We start from the raw sequence: 8,989 nt of genomic DNA, 5'->3' as shown, positions 1-8,989 counted from the left end.
AAGCTTGACCACCCCCCCCCCCCCCCAGTTTTTCCCTTCAGTTTTGACTCTGCTCTCATTCCCCCTTTAGTTTGTGCCCTTACCCAGGCTTGTTCTCTCCCTCTTTCTCACCCCAGGGTTACCCCCCCCCCCCCCAGCTTTCTGTCTCCCCGAAGCCAGCTTTCTATCTCTCCCTCTAACTTTTTCTCTGTGTCCCACTGGGCTCATTCTCCCCCCCCCCCCCCCCCCCCCCCCCCCATTTCTCTCTCTCTCTCCACACGCAACCCTTAGCAAGACCCTCAGCTTTCAAACTCTGCCCCCTGCCCCGGGCTTGAATCTTCTCACCAGTTCTCCCTTTCTGCCCCCCACCCCCGCTTGACCCCCTCCCCTCCCAGTTATCTCACTTTACCAACTCCCCAGAAAGACCTCCAGCTTTCTCTCTCTGTTTCAGGCTTGAACTCTCTCCCCTTTCCACTTCTCTCATCTTTCCTGCCCCCAGCAAGACCTCCAACTTTGTTTCTCAGGCTTGACCTCACCACCAAGATCTGTGTCCCAGGCTCAAACCCCCTCTCCCTCCTCCCCTCCTGACTTCTCTCACTCTTTCCACCCACCAGCAAGACCTCTCTGTTACCGTCGTCCCAGGCATCACCCTTCTCCGGTTTTTTCTCTCCCACCAGGTGCAAATTCCCTTCCCCCAGCAACACTCCCTTCAAGACTGCCAGCTTTCTCTTTCTAGTCTCCCCTCCCCAGTTCTCTGTCTGTATCCTCCTCTAGCTCTCTCTTTCTCTCTTCTATCCCCAAGCTCTAATCGAGAGTTCTCTTAGGCTCCACCCTCATTGCTCCCTTCTCTATGTTGTTTGCACATACAGACCCGAGACCCCATTGCCGTAACTTGTTCCATTCGGGCCAGCATAGGCAGGCATGCGCGGCTACTGCTTTTTTCATCTGAAGATCTCTGCAAGGCGAGGTTGACTCTGATACTTCCTCCTTCTGGCCGCACAAGCCAACTCTGATGCTTCTTCCTTCTGGCCTACACAACCAGCGCTGGTGGCTTCTGGTCCCTGTTCCAAATTCTGCAAAGCAAATGCAAAATTCTGTACTGGAGGGGAGTTGTGCACAAATTCTGTGCTGTGTAATTGTGCAGAATTCCCCCAGGAATAAAGTATATTGATTGTCAGCCATGGGTAGCTGGTCATAGCCATGGTCAATATCCACAGTCAGAGTATGGTCAGTCCCTATCATGGGAAATGGAAAAACAACTAAGAATTTTGCAAACTGGAATCCATTTGTAGATCCCTCAGTCAGCTGTTTAGCTTGTTCATTGTGTGCCATTCTGTCTTTGTCAGCATAACCCCAACTGCCAGCCAGGAAGAAATGGGTTAATTAAAATGTGTTTCTGCATCAGAAATGGATTTGCACTTGTTCTTACTAATACTCGTCTGCGCAGATTCTTCGCTGAAGGCGCTTTCGAATGCCGACAGGATGGACCTTTTGAACTTCTCCTTGAAGTCCTGGCCCATGAAGACATAGAGGATAGGGTTGATGCAGCTGTTGAGAAAGGCCAGGCTGGATGCTAAAGGGATTCCAATAGTGATTGCCCTAATCATCCCAGGGCTCGGAGAGGAATGGGTAGTGGTTTCCAGGAAGGAAAATACGTGGTACGGCAACCAGCAGAAGAAGAAGGACACAATAACGGCAATGATGATCTTGAATGGCTTACTCGTCTTTGCTAGTCGGTTCTTCTTTAATCTCAGGGCAATGATAGAGTAGCAGACAATGATAACTATGAAAGGTATGAAGAATCCACACACGAATCTAGTTATGATCATAGCTTTGTGCCTTACTGCTTTCAAGTACTGGACATATTCACTTTTGTTGTCATCAGAAAAGGCAAAATTATTGTAGCAGTGTATGACTGTACTATTCCGATAAACATTGTACGAAGAGCGTGTGTCCCGGAAGGCCAGATAAGGAGAGCTGAGTGCAAGAGCCAAACACCACACAACTAAGGCAACAATGGAAGCCAACTTTGCCGAACGGTGGTTCTGGGACCACACTGGAGAAGCCGCAGACAAGCAACGGTCAATGCTGATGACCATCAGGATGAGGACACTGGCGAACATGTTGAGGAAAGCCACGAAGCTATTCAGTTTGCACAAGAGCATCCCAAAGGGCCAGTGGAAGCCCAGTGCAGTATAGGCAATGCTAAGGGGGAGGAAGAAGGTGAAGATGAAATCAGCAATGGCCAAGTTCAAGAACCACACGGTGTTCACTGTCTTCTTCATCTTGAAGCCGGTGATCCAGATGACCAGGCCATTCCCTGTCACTCCCAAGAGGAAGGCGATGCTGTAGAACACCATCGATAATATGTGCATAAATCTCTCAATGTCCACATAATCTTCCTCCACCTCTTCCTCCTCCTCCTCATAGTCGTACCAGCTAATTGAGGCATTTACCATGTCTGGTGCTATCGTTGTTAGCTTCGCGTTCTCCAACCCATGCAATGAAGACATTGCTCGACCTGAAACAGAAACATATAGAGCATTGCCCACGACACAATAACAAATGTAATGTCAACTGTGGGAAAGTTAGGGAAGTAAGTGAACTTCTGTGTTTATGAGTGACAGGTGCTCTGTAGGTTCTACTCTCTATATAGAGCAGAGACATATTTGGGAAAGCAAGTGCATTACTGGCATTCTAAGCACACTGCAAATACACTGTCTAATATGAACCATCCTGTAATTACGCTGTGTGATCTATAATATACAACTGAACTGTAATTATGTTTAATAATTACAATCTTTCACATGTAATTCTACTGTGGGTGCATCATTTATTATTTAATTACGCTATAGAGAGAGACATATAATAAAGTGCTTTGCATGCAACAGAGTTAAGGTTGTCAACAAGCTCCAAGTCAGCTTGTTGGCTGAGCCAGCCATGTTTTCCTCCTGTTGCAACTGGGGGCTTGTAGTTATAATTTCTATAGGAAAAGAGGTCACCTGGTGCAGAGGATAAGGATTTGATCGCTAGGTTAAGCCTCGACTCCCACCCCCGGATCGGTGGAGGCTGGGGATGCTGCAGGGGCAGTACTCGCAGCCCCAGGAGGGAGTCTCGGTCATCACAGAAAAGTGACAGCCAAGGGACAGATTTAGTGCCCAGGGCTGCAGGCTCCTGGAAAGCGCACCGATGCATGACCCCCAGCTGAGAACTGTCATTGCTATGACTGTACTGGATAATTTAGGGAGGATATAAAAATAAGGGATGACCCAAACCCTTGGTAGTTGCAAATTAAGGATCATTTTAGCCCTAGTTCCGATTGTCCTGGAAGCCTGAAGGGCTAGAAAGAAACTAGCAGGCCTAAAATAAAAATGTAAAAAAGCAAGAGCTACAAGTCCATAGATGAAATGGAATAACCCCTCCCAGGATTGGATCAGCCTGGCGGCGATGACATGGAGCTAGCTCACAGCCTCACTGGTGCTCGGGTAAAAAAGAGCAAGACTTTACTCGGATCCATAGTGAACAGAGGGGCTCTCTGAGCTGCACTGCACAAGCCTCGAGGATTCAAACTTCATTTTCCAGCTGTGTGCGTCGCTGTCAGAGCAGCCGCTGAGAAACAAGAATGAGTGGCAAGCTGTGTCCCTTCTCCCCCTGATTTTCACATCGGCTGCGAGACATTCAGAGGGACGCACGTTAATGTTTGTAAATACCGTCACCCACCCCGAACATTGGGGGAGCGGGAAACAATTTTACATCTAACACACACCGGCCGTCAAGGGCCACCTTACCTTGCCTTTGAAAACTGCCAGTCGAGTAAAGTTCCTTGGAGGCTTCCTGAGGCCAGTATTAAAGTTCCCCACCTCTGGCGAGCCGGTTGTATGGGACTGACTGCAGCTTTTTTTTGCATTATCAGAGAGTCAGCAACATTTATCCAGAGCGCTCTTGTTTTCCCCCTGTACGCCAGAAACCACGTAACATGTACTAGCTCCAGCCCCCAGAAATTCCTGACGCTGCTTAAATTCTGGGATGTTCAGGACTCTTGGCAGAGCCGAAGCCCGAAGGACTGAAATCAGCCTCGCAGCAAACCAGCGATTTCACAGGGTACAGCAAAGGGGGCAATAATCAGATTCCCCGCAGGGTTTGCACCAGAAAACAAAGCGGTAATGTGTGGCTAGTTTTGCTCTGATTATTGCTCGCCCACCAGCATTTCCTCCTAGTTTTCCCTCAAAACAAGGCGCCTAATTTTGAAAATGCAAAACTGGGAGCGTTGTTCCATTCCCCGGGAAACGTCTGTAGACTGTGGCACAATGCCAGCGCTGTTACCCCCCAGAGAGGGGGTACAATTTCAGAATAAACATTTCCGTGGGTTAAAGCAATGAATTAGTGCAGAGATAGCTTTGAAAATTGCCTTTCTTAAATTAATTTCAATTTTTGAGATGTTAGGGTTTGTTTGTTTTTAAACTTTCTTAAAATTCCTGCATAGTCCCTCACACCATCAGAGACCTATTCCCTCAGGCTGGAGTCAGTGTGTGTAGTAATAAAGACCTGCCATTCCCTCAGACTGGAGTCAGTGTGTGTAGTGATAAAGGAGACCTGCCATTCCCTCAGGCTGGAGTCAGTATGTGTAGTGATAAAGGAGACCTACCATTCTCAAGCTGTATGTAATTAGTGAACATAGTGATAAAGAAGACCTGCTCTGTCAGGCTAGGAACAAGGAGTATGGAATATATCTAAATATACATTTATTGTTCTTTAATGGACAGCTTTTTCAAGAAATAAGTTTTGCAGAATGAGAGACATTTCTCATCTTATTTGGCTCTTCTTGTACTATTTCATTAGAAATCTGACTGTGCTTGTTTTCTTGTGTAGTCAGCAAAGGAAGCCAAGTCAGTCATTGTCATCTAATCAGAAGGAATGAGGGTGCTTTAATTCCCCATGTCACTTTGTCTGAAACCAGGGTGGTAAGTCATGTATGATTTTCATTCATTGCTTGAGAAATGCAAGAAAAAAGGAATGTTAAAAAAATGACCCCTTACCTCTTTCTGTGCTTGGCTGGAGGACTCACTCAGTAACTGCAAGGAACGGTGGGAGGTGTGAGAGAGTGGCAAGGCTTCTGCTGAAGGTTATGAGGCAAACACAAGGTTCACTAAATGGGCATCTCCCCAGGAGAGGCTGGGAGCAGGCTGGGATTCATGCAGGAGCAGACTGAGAGAAAAGAAACCCCTAACAAAACATTTCACTTTACTTCTACAGGATATAAAGCGCCTGGGCTTGTCCAACTAGGGATTGGTTGAATAGCTTCAGCCTCTAATTTACAGAGAGAGAGAAAGAGAGAGATACAATGGAGTCATTCCAGAATCGCGGATCATCCTCTTACAAAAGCCACTGCAGTTTGGCACACTTTACTCTCTCAGCTCAGAAGATGCTCACTGCAGAGGGTACTGCAGGGCAGGAATGAGGTGCATTGGCAGAGTTCTGTGTGAAGGTCTGAGTACGAGGGCAGCTGAGTTGCGGCAAGGCAGGAGTGAGGTGCATTGGCAGTTCCTTGTTTGGGGCTCTCTGTACAGGAATATCGGGGGGGAGAAGGGGAGGGAGGGGGCGCCTCACGGCAGAATTGAGGCACAATAGTAGAGTTGTGTGCTTGGCTATGATACCCACATAATTCATCTTGCTGCTGCTGCTGCCCGCTGGGACCTTTGACTGAAGTCCATGCTCCAACAGATGTGCCACCAACACCTGCCAAAGCAGAACCAGTAGATCCAGATGTTCTGCAGCCCTCAGGGATGTGCTGAAGCACCACTGGAGCTGATCCAATAGCCCAAGCCCAGAATCATGGCTTGGAAAACACGGTAGAAGAAGCAAAAGCCTGCTGTAACCCTCCTGCGCTACGGGGGGGGGGGGGGGGGTATTTTTAATGTACGACTGCTATAGTGCACCTCTGTAGAAAGCCCTGATCTCCCTGCACACAGCAAGGGGTCAGATTTCCAAAAGCTGCCGAAAAGCAAAGATAACCGTTAGCTTTAGGCAAACTTTCAGCCAAGCCTAGGATTTCTGCTGATAATTTACCTTCATCTAACCAGTCAAAACATGACCAGTTACATGCAAGCCTGTCTGGTTTTAAATGCTCAAATCCCAGGATCCTTTTACAGCTCCCCTTTATTAACCAGCTAAATTTATCTCCTTCCACATTTAGCAAGTTACATTTAGCTGGTCAGGGAGGGGGGTTGTATTTTTAATTGGAGAAGTTTAACCAGTTATTGCCAACTCTCAAACTTAGCTGGTTAAGCCTTTTGAAAATGGACCCTGAAAAGAATGGAATAGTGAGTGATCGCCAGGGCCGGTGCCATGACATTAGGCGTCCTAGATGAATCTTTCAGCTTTGCATCCCTCCCAGTCCCACCATGGCATCCCCATTCCCCCGCAGAGATTTAGAGAATTAAACTAAACAATCAGGATCACCCCACTACCAACTCTGCCTGAGTGATCCTGTAAAAACACACAATTGGGCATCAGACTTTTAAATATTAAATGCTGTTTCATTTATATATACCCACAAACATTCATAGTATAACTATGTTCAGAAATCATGCCACAGTGTCTGATGAATGTATCATCTGTGATTTTTGTAGATAGACTGCACATAAAATCAAGAAATGTATTACGAACTGGACTCTTGGGCCAAGGGAGATCTGGCGCAACCTGCAGGGGGAATCCCTGCAGGTCCCCCACCATTGGCAGGTGGAGCAGGCTGAAGCAGAGGCCCAACTGGAGCTTCATCAATACCAGCCCTCGTTCCCCTTAGGTTGAGCCCTCAGTGTCAGGGCCTGCTGGACTTTGATGCGGGCCTCTATGGAGGTGAAGCTCTGTCATGTTGAAGATGTTGGGGGCCAGCACAGTAAGAGAGAGTGGAGTCAGATCAAGCAGCGATCAGGGCAGTCTGCAGTGGATCTAAGTCAGGTTCAGGCAGTGGTCGGGGCAGGCAGAGTTCAGTCACCACAGTACACAGGCAGAGGTCAAGCAGCATCAAGGTCCAATCCAAGATCAAGCCAGAAGTCTAATCTGATGAGACAAGGAACATAAGGAAGACAAGGGCCCACAGAAGCAGGAAGGGATGATGAAGACAGATGATGGGAAGACTGACCACAAAGACAAGAACTGAAGATGAACAAGACTGCCAAAAGAACCAGGAACAAAACATGGGAACTCAGGAACACACAGCAGGAACCAGGAATAGATGTCAGGAACCAGGAAACACAGAAGATATACACTTCTCCAAAGAGACAACCTATTGCTGAGGCAAGGGGCTACTGCAGCTGAGACCTTTTATGGTCCCCCGATGGTGATGTCATCCATGGGCACCGTTCTCCTGTTCCAGCCACTAGCCCTTTAAGAGAGGGAGGAACAGGTGCACTCCCGCACCTAGGGAGAACCAGGACTGCTTGCAGCATAGGATGCAGGCCGAGCCCGGCAGCCTGCTGTGTAGACAGAGAGGGAGCCGCAATGATGTTGCAGGATGGACAGAAGTGGCAGTCAGTCACAGTGCCGGTGCAAGGATGTCCAACTGCTCTAAGTGGTGGCATCACCATGCCATCTCCCTCTCAGCCAAATTGTACTTGCCTCACCTTCACAAGTCCCATCCATGATCTCGCCAATCTCCACCTGGCACCATGCAACTCCTTCACCTTTAAACATGGCACCCTCATGTCCACCAATGGCGCCCTGCCCACATCTGGTGCCCTAGGCGACCACCTAGTCCGCCTAATACCTCCTGCCGGCCCTGGTCAACCGTGACTTCCTTCGGTGGTCCTCCCAGTGTCTGACGGCAACAAAGCATGGTTGGGGCCAGAGTTGATTGCAATGGCTTTGGGGGGGAGGGGAGGGAGGAGACCCGTGAGCCACCAAGCACAACAAAATACATATGTTTATAAACTAAAAGAAATTCATATCACATTGGTTAAAGTTAATCTGTGAAATGGGTGACTGGGCTGAACTAGGATGTTTCCCCTTAATATTAAAATTCTGGTGTCCCCTCAGCAATAGTGACACAAACTCCCTCCATTATCAGACACTTCATGAAGCTTTTTGCAGAAAAGACACTCAGAATCTATATAGCATTCATTTCATACCAAAATGGCACTGCTCTTATGCTATGAGTGACTGCCACTGCTCTTTGGCCCTCTAGAAGCTGCCACCCTAGGTGACTGCCTAGTTTGCCTAATGGTTAAGTGAGCCCAGGTAATGGTATTCGAGTGTCCTGAATGATAGTTCTGGGAAATAATTAAGCAACAGCTGCATCTGTTAGGGAAGTATAGCAATGCTCTGATGTGCAGGCCCTGGTGGTCAGCGGTTCTGGCTTCCTGAGCCACATACATCTGTGCAAACATCCCTTGCATAGCCCTGAGCCAACAGCAAAGCCCCTGTGACCCTGAGTCTTGGCTCTTTTCCCCCACCCCACCCAAACAAGACCCGAGATTCCTGCCGGGGGTGTTTCCTGCCTTGTTTCTCTGCTGTAGGATAAGGTCAAAGTACAGGATCTGACCTCTGACCTGAGGCTGGTCCTCTTTTAACTGTCATTGAGAACCTGTATAATAAGGAGGGGAGGGTTAACATCTTGCCACTTGGCCCTAAGTGGGAACAAGATGATAAAACAGTAATTGTGGAAGGAGGATTTAATCTCCTGCTTTAAACAAAGTTTCTTGCTTTGCTAGGTTCGACCTGTCTGCTGGTTTGCCTCAAAGAGTTTTTCAGACAAATGTGCATATTTGAGGTTAAAGTGTTCTTTTTCTTCCTGTATACGAGGTATGGGAGTGCAGCTAGAACTAAAGGCACGCCATGATAGTAAGATTTAAAGAAAATTTAAGGAAGTATAGCAGTCAATGAACAATTAAGGTGTGGAATTTTAGCCTGTCTTTTAGTTTGTCTTATCAATGTTTTTAAATGTATCCGAAGCAGGAAGCCTGCAAGGGAGTTGGTGTGACCGTTTGATGATTAAGGGGTTAAAGGGGAACTT

At 47.7% G+C, this 8,989-nt stretch overlaps 1 protein-coding gene across 2 annotated transcripts; it reads right to left on the bottom strand.

Annotated features, from left to right (window-relative positions):
* Positions 1–373: 373 nt before the first annotated feature.
* Positions 374–5,175, bottom strand: LOC115076202 (chemokine-like receptor 1). 2 transcript variants are annotated; one of them, XM_029577389.1, is made up of 2 exons: positions 5,016–5,175; positions 374–2,500 (listed from the first exon to the last, which is right to left on the bottom strand). In XM_029577389.1, exon 2 carries the CDS (start codon positions 2,490–2,492, stop codon positions 1,359–1,361), a length of 1,134 nt encoding a protein of 377 aa, XP_029433249.1. In that variant the 5' UTR covers positions 2,493–2,500; positions 5,016–5,175; the 3' UTR covers positions 374–1,358. The 2 variants fall into 2 exon arrangements, with proteins under 2 accessions (XP_029433249.1, XP_029433248.1); XM_029577388.1 differs by lacking the exon at positions 5,016–5,175 and adding an exon at positions 3,768–3,988.
* Positions 5,176–8,989: the final 3,814 nt, after the last annotated feature.

Source organism: Rhinatrema bivittatum, chromosome 14, assembly GCF_901001135.1.
Source record: "Rhinatrema bivittatum chromosome 14, aRhiBiv1.1, whole genome shotgun sequence".
NCBI classification, from domain to species: Eukaryota; Metazoa; Chordata; class Amphibia; order Gymnophiona; family Rhinatrematidae; genus Rhinatrema; species Rhinatrema bivittatum.
The sequence above is the reverse complement of the archived record's forward strand: the minus strand, read 5'-3'. Positions and strand labels throughout refer to the sequence as shown.

Excerpts from the sequence above, each read along its gene's own strand:
- LOC115076202 (XM_029577389.1), bottom strand. The coding sequence starts at position 2,492 with ATGTCTTCATTGCATGGGTTGGAGAACGCGAAGCTAACAACGATAGCA.